The sequence below is a fragment of the Malus domestica genome, chromosome 04, assembly GCF_042453785.1.
Source record: "Malus domestica chromosome 04, GDT2T_hap1".
NCBI classification, from domain to species: domain Eukaryota; kingdom Viridiplantae; phylum Streptophyta; class Magnoliopsida; order Rosales; family Rosaceae; genus Malus; species Malus domestica.
The window spans coordinates 16095928-16110448 of NC_091664.1; the positions used below are offsets into that span (position 1 = coordinate 16095928).

Genomic DNA, 14521 nt, shown 5'->3' on the forward strand with positions numbered 1-14521 from the left:
TACCATTCACAGATCGAGGGATTTAAAGTCACCATCGTCTTCCTAGTAACTCCACGAGTCGAATGGTACCTTTAGTTCGAGGAGAAGTTCACAGGAACTCGAGGAACTAGAAGCTCCGGTGTGAGGTACAGTACCTTGACTTTGATCGTGGTTGTTTTAACGTGTTTTAATGCTTAAGAAAGGTTCTAAAAAACTTTATTTAAGTTTTTGAGAAGTTTTGAGGTGATTTGGACGTTAAGAACCCTCGAAACCATAACCCCGATCTTGAGTACTGTGCATGCACTAATTAATGCGTGGATTTTAGGAGTTTTTAAGCTCATAGGGAGCTTTAGGAGGTCCTAAGGAGGCTCGGAGTGGTTCGTTGGATAAATTTGGATGTCGGAAAGCCGTAATACGAAGAGTTGCAGAGGTGGCAAAAAATTCGAGCTTTCTCCGGTGAAATCTCATGGGTTTTAGGACCCAACTCAGGTATAACGTTGTTCTACTCTTCGAGAGCTTTCATTTGGTTCAAGTTTCAAGAATTTTGGGTTAAAAATGGCCGAGATATAAGCTGTTGAAAAATTCCTAGTTTTCCGGTGACGGCGACAGTCGTCGGAGTTCGAAGGAAGAAGAAGACCGAATATTCCGTTAAGTAAACAGAATATTCTAAAGGCGTTAAGTCACGCCGTTAAGTTTTATTAAGGAACAAACGGAATATTCCTGACGACGTTAATTGACCCCGTCAGTATGCCTGGCACATGGCCGCGCGTGGGGGGCGCGTCTGGCCGTGCCATTGTCGGCATGTGGGGGCGCTTGAGGCTTCCAAAAATTAATCTAAAAATATGCGGATGTTCCTAAAGTTGTGTAGGTCACTATGGTATATTCATATACTCATTTTGAGCTATGTATGAGAAGTTATTAGCTAGTTTTGTCTATGTGCTTTAAAATAACGTTTTTATAGTTAATTCGCATATAGGTGTGACTTATCCCGAGGGTGAGCGTATCCAAGGGCGACTCGGGGGCTACGACCTTTCGGCATATCAGTGAGTGGGCTTTTGGTTTTCAGTATATATTATATACTTGATATTTTCCTAGAAAAAAGGTTTTTAAATGATAGTATGCCTTAATGCCATGCATATAAGTTATAATTCATACATGAATTGGTATGTGATGCTTTATATATATAAATGTGGTGCTGTGGATGCTCAGGTAAGCTCAAGTAAGTTGTGTTTGGTTATGTGAATCATCGATGAGGTAATATGTGATTGATTAATGGTCATAAAACTGCACTTAGGGTGATTGTGATTTAGCCAGAGTTATGGCATAGGCCTGTTTATTATGTCACCTCTCGCACAATATGCTCATATTGGATCCAATTTAGGTGCACAATCTTGTCGTACAGACCTTTACTATGGTTCCGACTCGTAGGTGACTAGCTATTTATCACCCAGCTATTATGTAAGAGTAGTATTGAGCATGATTATATTACACCCATTATTGTCGTACAGACCTTTTTGTTTGGTTCTGACTCTTGTGCAGTATATTACCGTATAGGTCATAGTAGTGACTCCGACTAGAGTGACTTTTGAGCTATGAATTCAGCCGTACAGACTACTAACGAGGTTCCGGCTCACATGTTATATTTCTATGAAATTATTTTTACCTAAATTGCTTATTCTATTATATCTTGGCATGGCATATACATGAAAATAATTATATGAATTGAATTGAATTGATATGATTTCATATACATTTATGTATATGCTTATAATCTTGATTCTGGGAAAAGTTATACATGTTTTACAACGAGGGGTTAGTTATGTTGATAAATGAAATGATTTTGTAAAACATTTGTTTTTGACCACTCACATTTTCTGTTTTGCGCCCCTCTAGGTTTTAAGTAAGCTTGTTGTTGGTGGCTTGAAGACGTCGGCAGTTCTGACCTATCTAAATAATAGTAGGACATTCCTGGTACTGTATAACTAGTACTTGTCCTACTAGACTGCACTTAGACTTATTATGCTCTGATTAGGAATGCTTAATTTTGTAACTAACTCCTATCACTTCCTGTTTAGTAGTGCACTCTAGTAATTCAGTGTTTAATTATTCGTATATTTCCTTTCTTTATTGCTTCCGCACTGTGCACATGGCTACGTCACTCTGACATGACGGCCAACATGCCTTGAACTCGGTTGGGGTGTGTCAGTTTAGTATCAGAGCTTAGGTTTAGCAATCCTATATAATTCTTGAATATTCTAATCCTTGTGATGTCTTATGTCAGAACTATGCCGCCTCGTAGAGAGCCGCGTCAATCAGCTGAACCTAGTTTCCCCCATATTGCTCAATTAGGGGAAGTTATAGTATCTGCCATTCAGTCTGCATTCTATACTCCCTAGGGGACACCTCTTGAGACAGTTTATAACCTGAAGTTGACTCACTTCATTGGAAATGAAGGTCATGAAAGGGCAGAAAAATGGCTTAATCATATTGAGAAGACATTTCTAATGATGCAGAGTCAAGGGAATCTTCCTTCTGATAGGTAGGTCGAGACGACTACTTGGTTTTTGGGAGAGCAGCCTGCATCCTGGTGGAGACAGGAGTCTTACCAGCTGACCCCAGCAGAGATTGCAGACTGGGGAGTATTTAAAGAGCCGTTTCGAAAAAGGTTCATTCCTCCTGAGTATATTGTTCGTAAGAAACAGGAGTTCACTCATTTGAAGCAAGGAAAGAGTCAGCTAATGAGTATTACAGGATGTTTACTGATCTGTCGAGATATGATTCGGAGGTTGCTGCTAACCCAGTTGAGTTTTATAAGATTCTACTGAGGATTGAGTTTCAGATTAGGTGCTAAGAAGAAATGGCGTTCCATAGCGACATCGACTCATTGTGCCACTTACCAGAAGTTTTATGAGATTCTACTGAGGATTAAGGACTCAGAGAACATGCCTAGTGAAAGTGAGGATGAAGAAAGAAAGAATGGGGACCAGAGACGAGATGACAAAGGAAAAGGGCAAGCATTTCAGGGACCTCGCAAGACTCAGAATTTTAAGATGAGTGGTGGTAGTTCCAGCTCTTCTAGCGGGAGATTGAGTACTAATATGCAGAGAAGAGGTGGCAGATTTACTGGAGGCCCTAGGTTTCAGAGGCAGAGAGATTTTGGTGGTTTAGGTGGATCCGGTGCTCCCTTATGCCGCAGATATAATATTAGGCATTTTGGGGAGTGTAGGAGAGGCAGCAGTGGATACTTCACTTGTGGTCAGATGGGTCATAGGGCTGCTCAATGCCCTCAGAGTCAACAGAGACCCCAGCAGTGTTCATTCCCACCACCTGCACCGACCCAGCAAACTTCAGGATCTGGTGGTTATACCCAGACTAGGCGAGGATGTGCTTATCATTATCAAGGCGACGCCACTTCTTACACCTCAGGATAGCAACAGTACTCTCCGGATCCTCAGTATCAGAGTGGATACCCTCGGTATCAGGGAGGATCTATGTCTTATCAACCACATTCAGCTAGAGGATCTCAGTGGTACCAAGGGGGATAGCCCCAGCAAGGAGAGATTGCTACTAGTAGTGCAGAATCTTCAAGGCAGTTGGGTCAGCAGAGGCAGAGATGTGGTGTTCATACAAACATAGGTCGTGGTGGACGATAGCAGAATCAGGGGCGTATCCACAACATGTCACTGCAAGATGCCCAGAATAATCCAGATTTAATCATGGGTACGTTAAATATTCTTGGTCATTTTGCTAGAGTATTGATTGATTGTGGTGCTACACATTCTATTATTTCTCATACATTTACTCAAGTGACACAACCCTATCCTACACCTCTAGGATATAATTTAGAATTTTCTATGCCTAGAGGGGATAGATGTTTCGTGGATCGAGTATATCCAGGATGTCCAGTGATAGTAGAGGATGTTATTATACTGGCTAATCTTATGCCATTGGATATTATAGATTTTGATGTGATTTTGGGCACTGATTGGTTGCACTATAATCGTGCCAAGATAGATTGTTATGGAAAAACAATCACATTTCATTATCCTAGATTACCTGAAGTTACATTTGTAGGAGAGCCTAATGGGGTGAGGCATGGTATTATTTCAGCCATGAAAGCAAAGAGATTGTTGTCGAAAGGTTGTCAGGGATATTTGGCTCATATGGTATTGAATGATGATACTTCTAGTAGTGTGGAGGATGTTCGTGTGGTCAGATACTTTTCGGATGTATTCCCTGAAGATTTGCCTGGGTTGCTGCCAGATAGAGAGGTGGAGTTCGTTATTGATCTGCTTTCAGGTACGAATTCTATATCTTTGACTCCTTATAGAATGGGTCCTGCTGAATTAAGGGAATTGAAAGTTTAGTTACAAGAGTTAGTGGATAAAGGTTTTATTCAGCCTAGTACTTCACCTTGGTGAGCTTCAGTTTTATTTGTGAGGAAGAAAGATGGAACTTTGAGGTTGTGCATTGACTATAAACAACTGAATCGGGTAACCATTAAGAACCATTATCCATTGCCTCGTATAGATGATTTATTTGATCAACTCAGAGGTTCCTATGTATTTTCTAAGATTGACTTGAGGTCGGGTTACTACCAGTTGAAGATTAAAAACGAACATGTCCCTAAAACCGCATTCAGGACTCGATATGGTCATTATGAATTTTTTGTGATGCCATTCGGGTTAACTAATGCACCAGTAGCTTTTATGGATTTGATGAATCGAGTATTCCAACCATATTTGGACAGGTTTGTTATTGTCTTCACTGACGATATTCTGGTATACTCTAAGTCTAAGGCTGAGCATGCTAGACATTTGAAGTTGATGTTGAGCAGTTTGAGGGAACACCAACTATATGTTAAGTTTAGCAAATGTGAATTTTGGTTGAATCAAGTGGCATTTTTGGGACTTGTCATTTCTGCTCAAGGCATTCAAGTGGATTTGCAGAAGGTGGCAGCTGTGGAGAATTGCAAGCAACCTTGAACCGTTACCGAGGTACAGAGTTTTCTTGGCCTAACAGGCTATTATAGACGGTTCGTTAAGGATTTTTCAGTGATTGCTTTGCCATTGACGAGGTTGACTTGAAAGGATATTAAGTTTGAATGGGATAATAAATGTGAGCAAAGTTTCCAACAGTTGAAGTATTATCTCACTCATGCACCTGTTCTAGCACTTCCAAATGATAGCGGTAATTATGAGGTTTATAGTGATGCTTCTCCGAATGGTTTTGGTTGTGTATTGATGCAACATGGTAGGGTAATTGCTTATGCTTCGAGACAGTTGAAACCTTACGAGAAGAATTACCCTACACATGATTTGGTGTTAGCAGCTATCATCTTTGCTTTGAAGATTTGGAGACATTATCTTTATGGTGAGAAATGTAAGATCTTCACATATCATAAGAGTCTTCAGTATCTGTTTACTCAGAGAGATCTTAATCTTCGACAGCGGAGGTGGATTGAGTTACTTAGTGACTATGATTGCACAATTGAGTATCATCCTGTTCGTGCAAATGCAGTAGCGGATGCACTTAGTAGGAAGACTCCAGCCAGACTTAATGTTATTTATGATTGTCATGTTCCTCTTCTAGCAAATTTAAGATCCACTAGGGTGGAGTTAGGAGTGGAAGATCGAGGAGAAGCCTTGCTTGCTAATTTTCAGGTTAGGCCAATTTTAATTGATCGTGTGCTTGAAGCTCAGATGAATGATGAAGGGACCCAGGAAATAATTCAAGTAAGGAATCAAGGAAAAAAGAGAGATTTCGGAATTCGAGAATCTGATGATATGCTTATGCAAGAAAGCAGAATGTATGTGCTAAATAATGCAGAGTTAAAAAAAGAAATTTTGGATGAAGCACATATTTCAGCATATGCGATGCATCCAGGAGGCACTAAGATGTATCATACCATTAGACCATTTTATTATTGGCCGAGTATGAAAAGAGAAATTGCCGAATATGTGAGTAGGTGTACCATTTGCCAACAAGTTAAAGCTGAAAGGAAAAAGCCATTTGGGTTGATGCAGCCACTTCCTGTTCCACAATGGAAATGGGAAAATATTACTATGGATTTTGTGTACAAGCTTCCTCATACACATAATGGTTATGACTGCATTTGGGTGGTAGTTGATCGGCTTACTAAGTCAGCACATTTTATTCTAGTGAGGGATAAGTATTCGTTAAGCCAATTAGCTAAGTTATTTATATCGCAGATTGTGAAGTACCATGGTGTGCCAGTTAATATTATCTCGGATCGGGATCCTAGATTTACTTCCAAGTTCTGGATAACATTCCAGGAAGCTCTTGGTACGAGATTGTTTTATAGTACAACATATCATCCTCAGACAGATGGACAATCTGAGAGGATTATTCAGACATTAGAGGATATGTTGAGGTCTTCAGTGCTACAGTTTGAAGATAGTTGGCATGATTATTTGGTTTTGATGGAGTTCGCCTACAACAATAGTTATCATTCGAGTATTGGTATGGCACCATTTGAGGCACTTTATGGGAAATCTTGTCGTACGCCTCTATGTTGGTCAGAGGTTGGCGAAAGAGTTTTAGTGGGCCCTGAGATTGTGGATGTGACTACTCAAAATATTCAGGTAATTAAGTCTAACCTAAAAGCGGCCCAGGATCGACAAAAGAGCTTAGCAGACAAGCATGCCACTGATCGGAAGTATGATGAAGGTGATTGGGTATTTCTGAAGCTATCACCTTGGAAATGTGTAGTACGATTTGAAAAGAAAGGAAAGTTGAGTCCTAGGTATATTGGACCATATATGATCACTGAGCGAGTCGGTGAGGTTACTTACAGACTTGAGTTGCCTCCAGAGTTGTCTAAGGTGCACGATGTATTTCATGTTTCGATGCTTCAACATTATGTTTCAAATCCTTCACATGTGATTCCTCCTCAACCTTTGGAAATTAATCCGGATTTGACTTATGATGAGGAACCAATGACTCTTTTGGATTAGAAGGATAAGGAACTAAGGAACAAGACCGTGCGTTTAGTGAAAGTGTTATGGAGAAATCATTCAGTGGAAGAAGCTACTTGGGAGACAAAGGATCGAATGAGAGAGATGTATCCATGCTTGTTTTATGATTATTAGTGGATGTATTTGTTATGTACAATTTCGAGGACAAAATTTTATAAAGTGGGGAGATTGTCACAGCCCATCCCAAATATATAATTTTCGACGATGTGGAATGACGGAATTGCCCTCGAACGTTAAATAATGTGTGTGAGTTATTATTGGGTTAAATTGTTTTAGATTGGTGACCCAATTAGAACTAAAACTTTTCTTAGTTTTGATTGGTGGCTTTTGGACCACACACACACACCTACCTTCTCTCTCATTCCCGTGCTCTCTCTCTCTCTCTAGTAGACTCTCTCTCTCCCTTCTTCGTACGGACAACTCCCAAACACTAGCTACCATTCACAGATTAAGGGATTTAAAATCACCATCGTCTTCCTGGTAACTCCACGAGTCGAATGGTACCTTTAGTTCGAGGAGAAGTTCATAGGAACTTGAGGAACTAGAAGCTTTGGTGTGAGGTACAGTACCTTGACTTTGATCGTGGTTGTTTTAACGTGTTTTAATGCTTAAGAAAGGTTCTAAACAACTTTATTTAAGTTTTTGAGAAGTTTTGAGGTGATTTGGACGTTGAGAACCCGAGAAACCATAACCCTGATCTTGAGTACTGTGCATGCACTAATTAATGCTTGGTTTTAGGAGTTTTTAAGCTCATAGGGAGCTTTAGGAGGTCCTAAGGAGGCTCGGAGTGATTCATTGGATAAATTTGGACGTCGGAAAGCCGTAATACAAAAAGTTACAGAGTGGCCGGAAATTCAAGCTTTCTCTGGCAAAATCTCGTGGGTTTTAGGACCCAACTTAGGTATAACGTTGTTCTACTCTTCAAGAGCTTTCATTTGGTTCAAGTTTCAAGCATTTTGGGTTAAAAATGGCCGAGATATAAGGTGTTGAAAAATTCTCAGTTTTCCGGTGACTGCGACGGTCGCCGGAGTTCAAAGGAAAAAGAAGACCGAATATTTCGTTAAGTAAATGGAATATTCTAACGGCGTTAAGTCACGTCGTTAAGTTTTATTAAGGAACAAATGGAATATTCCTGACAGCGTTAATTGACCCCGTCAATATGCTTGGCACATGGTCTCGCGTGGGGGGCGCGTCTAGCCGTGCCATTGTCGGCGCATAGGGGTGCGTAAGGCTTCCAAAAATTAGTCTAAAAATATGGGAATGTTCCTGAAGTTGTGTAGGTCACTGTGGTATATTCATATACCCATTTTGAGCTATGTATGAGAAGTTATTAGCTAGTTTTGTCTATGTGCTTTAAAATAACGTTTTTATAGTTAATTCGTATATAGGTGAGACTTATCCTGAGGACGAGCATATCCAAGGGCGACTTGGGGGCTACGACCCTTCAACATATCAGTGAGTGAGCTTTTGGTTTTCAGTATATATTATATACTTGATATTTTCCCAGAAAAAAAGGTGTTTAAATGATAGTATGCCTTAATGCCATGCATATAAGTTATAATTCATACATGAATTGGTATGTGATGCTTTATATATATATATATAAATGTGGTGCTGTGGATGCTCAGTTAAGCTCAGGTAAGTTGTGTTTGGTTATGTGAATCATCGATGAGGTAATATGTGATTGATTAATGTTGAGCTCATAAAATTGCACTTAGGGTGATTGTGATTTAGCCAGAGTTATGGCACAGACTTGTTTATTATGTCACCTCCCACACCATATGCTCATATTGGATCCAATTTTGGTGCACAGTCTTGTCATACAGACCTTTACTATGGTTCTGACTCGTAAGTGACCAGCTATTATGTGATAGTAGTATTGAGCATGATTATATTACACCCATTATTGTCGTATAGACCTTTTTGTTTGGTTCCGACTCTTGTGCAGTATATTGCCGTATAGGTCATAGTAGTGACTCCGACTAGAGTGACTTTTAAGCTATGAATTCAGCCGTACAGACTACCATAGGGGTTCCGACTCACATGTTATATTTCTATGAAATTATTTTTACCTGAATTGCTTATTCTATTATATCTTGGCATGGCATATACATGAAAATGATTATATGAATTGAATTGAATTGATATAATTTCATATATATTTGTGTATATGCTTATATCTTGATTCTGGGAAAAATTATACATGTTTTACAGCAAGGGGTTAGTTATGTTTATAAATGAAATTATTTTGTAAAACATTTGTTTTTGCCCACTGACGTTTTCTATTTTGCGCCCCTCTAGGTTTTAAGTAAGCTTGCTGTTGGTGGCTTGAGGATGTCAGCAGTTCTGACCTATCTAAATAATAGTAGGACATTCCTGGTACTGTATAACTAGTACTTGTCCTACTAGACTGCACCCAGACTTATTATGCTCTGATTAGGAGTGCTAACTTTTGTAACTAACTCCTATCACTTCCTGTTTAGTAGTGCACTCTAGTAATTCAGTTTTTAATTATTCGTATATTTCATTTCTTTATTGCTTCCACATTGTGCATATGGCTACGTCGCTCTCATGTGATGGCCAGCATGCCTTGAACTCAGTCGGGGTGTGTCAATGTCACATTATCAAGAGTTCTCTTTCCATTTCTTTAAGCATCCCTAGCTTTTCTTTAACTCAACTAACTTCATTATCGAAGGGCTTATGGATAAAATGCACCAAAGGGTTATATTGGTTAAAACCACTGCCACTCTTATGCATGTAGTTATACATCGGCTATGTCGTTCTCACACATTAGGTAATAGCGCTCACACATCACAGAACGATAATGGGTTTATGAATCCTGTACGCTTAAGTTTTTCTCCGGTCAAAATCTACTAGGATCATTTTCAACAATTATTCATAGTATTCTGCTTAGTATATGAAATGTAACTTTCTTTTTTTGGTCTTCTGAAGGCTTAATAGAACGACATCAAAGAATTGTAGAGTAAGTGATACAAGAAATTGAAAGTTGGAAGGCACTGAACAAAGTTTTGTCAATATTTCTTTTTAACATAAAATAGACCATTGTGTGATTTTAGCTCTTTGGAATAGAAGGATATAAGTTTTCAGGTTATACTAGAGAGACTAAATTTTTTAAACCAAATTTGCAAACCAAATGATGTGGTTGTTGATGATTAGATTATTACTTAAACGTTGATTAATGTGCTTATTTCCTATTAGTAACATATCATTTGATTTGCAAATTTAATTTAAAATTTTGGTCTTCCTAGCATTACCCTAATTTTTCTCTTTCACTCTTTCTTTCATATTTTCCCATGCTACTTACTAACAAAATTTTGGTAATTCTTAATTGACCTTTTCTTTATACTAGAGAAATTCAGCAACATAAACTAAGTGCTTGGTAGTATATTGGACGAGTAAAAGTGGAAATAATTTACACTGTTAAATCCTTAACTAATGATACATTACACTTACTGATTATTGTTTTAATTAGAGTACTAATTTTCACACTCATGTTTTTTATGCGCGCATTTAGTTTTTTGTTTTTCAATTTTCGTTTGATTAGAAGAAAAGAAAGTGTATAAAGACAAAGTAAGGGTTGGAGAAGGATGAGAACAAGTAAGGGTTAGACCAGGGAGTGGGGGGAAGAGGGTCTATTACTCTATTAGTTTTATGATGGAAGTTCTGTGATAGGCTACTAGGTCTGGTAGGCTCAATTCCTAATCAAACACAAAGAGGGGTCAGAAAAAAAATTAAGAGATTATTGAAATTAGAGAGGCTGTCCTTTGACTTCTGCTCTCTCTCAATAAATAATATCCCCTCAAAGTAGCAGTCACCATAATCTCTCTTCCAAGTCCATTGAAACAGAGGCAAAATTAGACAGCAAACTTCCATAACAACTATTCACCACAATCTATTTGTAAGGGTCTCTGTTCTTCTCTCTTGGTTACTCAGCAGTTTAGAGAGAGAGAGAGAGAGAGAGAGAGAGAGATGGGGAGAGCTCCTTGCTGTGACAAGGCAAATGTAAAGAAAGGACCATGGTCACCTGAAGAAGATGCAAAGCTGAAAGAGTACATAGAAAAATATGGGACTGGAGGGAATTGGATTGCTCTTCCACAGAAAGCTGGTAAGTTTTTTGTTTCTACTTTTGTTGTGTGTGTGTATTTGTGATACTTTCTGAATGGCTTTTTGGTTTGCAACTGCAGGTCTTAGGAGATGTGGGAAGAGCTGCAGACTAAGATGGCTTAACTATCTGAGGCCCAACATTAAACATGGTGAATTTTCTGATGAAGAAGATAGAATTATCTGCAACCTCTTTACTAACATTGGAAGCAGGTAACCTTTTCTTCAAATCCCATTTTCTTCCACAATTTTCCTTTTTTATATTTCCGTTCATATTTTCCACATGGGGTCCAATTCTTACCATTTTGCCCACCTGGGTTTTCAATGTAAAGAATAAAGAAAGTTTATAAGATGGGAAAATTTACATCTATCAGAGAACGTACCGTATGATTATATGTTGAAGAAATTTCATAACATGTGGGTTATATGGTTGAGGATGAAAGATTTCTTCAAGACGCATAGGTTTTAATTTCTTGTGTTCTTTTCTTGCATTATTGAACATTATATGTTTGAATTTCTTGGTCCTTTGTTTGAATTATTCAACATTATATGTTTTAATTTCTTGGGTTCTTTTCTTGCATTCCAACTTTAGATCTTTTGTGATAATTTCATATGCAGTCACACATTATTTCTTATGGAACTGAATTAAACCAATGTGTAGGTGGTCAATAATAGCAGCTCAGTTGCCAGGCAGGACTGACAATGATATCAAAAACTACTGGAACACCAAGCTAAAAAAGAAGCTCATGGGCATAAGCATTCTCCCATCCCAGCTGCTAAAATCTCACCCATCTCTTCTCCTTCAAACTTCATCCACATCCTCTTCGCCGTTATCATACCGAGGAAGCAACACCAGCACTACATTTTACACACAAACCAGGTCTTTCACCGGCACTTTGGAGCCCATTTCTTTTTCACAAAGTCTAATGAGCAGCAGTTCCATTAATTCTGCTCCTTCTGCTCTGCAAATCCCCCAAGAGAGCTTTGTGGGGAGACACATGCAGCAGCAGCATTATCAAGTCAAGGATAACATTTTGATGTTTGGAGGTGAAGCAAGTTGCAGCTCCTCTGATGGGAGTTGCAGCAACCATCAGATCACAGAAAGAGAGTATGAATATGGTGGTGCTTATGGCGGCCGCAACGGCGGTGCAACTAATGGGGAGGTGAAACTACAGATGGGTTTGCAAAATTATAATTTTTTTAATGGAGTTGGACGAGAGCAGAAAATTATGCAGAATAATTCCAGTGGAAATAGGATGTGGGAAGATCAAGCAGGATTGGACTATGGACTGGAAGAGATTAAGCAGTTAATTAGTAGTACAGGTAGTCACAACAACTTTTTGTTTGATGAAAACAAGACAGAGGAAAAGGTCATGATGTACTACTGATGATGCTGACTGTGTGAGTAAAAGATTTGGAGAAGGAAGGGATGGGCTGGAGATTCTCGGATCTGGAGAGAGAGAGAGAGAGAGAAGGGTTACGATGTTTATGGTGGGTGTGTGAATATATTTTTCTTGACAGTACTTGTTAGAAGTTTCCTTTGTGCATTTACTTTTTGGGAAATGATGTGTGTGTAAGTACAATTTAACTGTGCTACCATATTAATCAGGCACGCAGATGTCATGGAATATTCAGAAGAAAAAACCCATCACCTTTTAAAACCTGCAATCTTAAAAGGCAAGCATCACCATGTCCTCAGTATTTTCTTTCCACCCTAACAATTATCTCTTTAATACTTGTGCATTGTTCTTCTTCATAGTCAATCTCTGGTGAAACGAAAACTTCTCTGAGATTCATAATCTCGAATATTCTTATTTTATGCATTATAAAAACTTTCTTGTAGCAAATTTATATTTTTTTGGTGTGATGTGTAAGATAAAAAAATTATAACTCCAGAATAGATAAATTTTTATATGAAGGGGACTAGCGCCTTAGATCTTTATGGATATTATTGTCTTAGAATTTTTAATTATTTTGTGTTGTTGGATTTCATGTTAGACTTTAAAAAGTAAAAAGGACTTGATGTTAATCCCAATCTCAGTCCTAATAAAATATAGAACCAACAATATTATAGAATGGAAGGCAGGCAAAATAATATGCCAAAACACACATCTCATTGGCGTCATCAGTTACATCAGTTCCTTGCTTATGCACTGCCAATGGCACACGTAGCATGATCATTTGTCATGGTTGATAATAAACTGGTGCTAATTATTTAACAATTTTCTTCTTGCATTTTTTTCCTTAAGTTTTGTCAAAAAAGACATCGAATTTGTTCCATCTTGCATTGCATGGTCAGAATATTGGGCATAGGAGCAAATAGGAGTACTATTTTTCTTTGGAGGCCTTGGGAGTAGAGCTGATGGCGTGGGGTTAAGGCTATCTCCAACCAAGGGTTTGCCAAATGGTTTGTTTTAGTCCTTTGGTCATCGAAGAAATTAATATTTTAATGAATAGTACATGATCATATTTGCCTTCCTCTCCAACCGAGAGCCAAATAATCATAGGGCTCGTTTTAGTCTTGTCACAAAAAATTGTCTCCAACCGAGGGTCAAACATAATTTATTATTTAAAAACTACAACTTAAATTCAAATCCAACTACCAAGTGAAACAAATTATGTAAAATTTTGAAAAAAAAAATATGAAACAAATTTTGTAAAATAGAAGTTATAGGAAAAAAATGGAATTTAAAAAAAATGTGAAACAAATTTTGTAAAATAGAAGTTATAGGAAAAAAATAGAATGAAGTGAGATAGTATGAAATTGTGAAAATTATGTGAGAAATGGTGTAGGAATGGTTTAGGTATTTATAGCAAAAAAAAAAGGTTTAAATTCATTATAAAAAAAAAATTGAATACAACGGCTAGTTAGCTAGTCGTTGGATTCAATTTTTTGTTTAAGCATTCCTATTGGTTATATCCGACATGATTTTTTGAATTTCTGGCCACCCCCGGGCTGGCTGCATGCGCCCAGCCCTTTGGCCTTTTGGCCCTTTCAGATTCCATGGGGCCCACGAGCCCTCTGGTCTAGCTCTCGGTTGGAGACGATTTTTGGGCTATTTTCAACCTTCTGACCCTCTGGACCCTTCAGTTGGAGATGGTTTAAGGCTCAAACATAATCCAAATTTCAAAACTATTTTTAAATCATAGCAAGCGGTTATATATGGGCCAATATCTTAATAGATAGGATGTTGGATTTCTATCCATACGTTCTAGACTCGAAACTCTCTCCTCTCTAAGAATTATTGTAATAGTTTCGAACTTTCTTTCTTTTGTAATAATAGTAAATTTTTTATATAAAAAAAAATATCATAGCCTGCAGTTAAGCACGCATATTATCCTGTAGAGTTGTCTCTATTTTCAGTGGTTAATTAATTAATAGGCAAATAACATGCGGGGTGGGTGTCAATAATTGATCACAC

The 14521-nt window shown here is 38.2% G+C and overlaps 1 protein-coding gene across 1 annotated transcript; it reads left to right on the top strand.

Moving 5' to 3' along the window:
* Positions 1–10811: 10811 nt before the first annotated feature.
* LOC103433108 (transcription factor RAX2) lies at positions 10812–12760 on the top strand. The gene is made up of 3 exons (XM_008371338.4): positions 10812–11103; positions 11183–11312; positions 11761–12760. The coding sequence occupies exons 1-3, from the start codon at positions 10968–10970 to the stop codon at positions 12485–12487; spliced, it is 993 nt and encodes a 330-aa protein (XP_008369560.2). The 5' UTR covers positions 10812–10967; the 3' UTR covers positions 12488–12760.
* The last annotated feature ends 1761 nt before the right edge of the window (positions 12761–14521 follow it).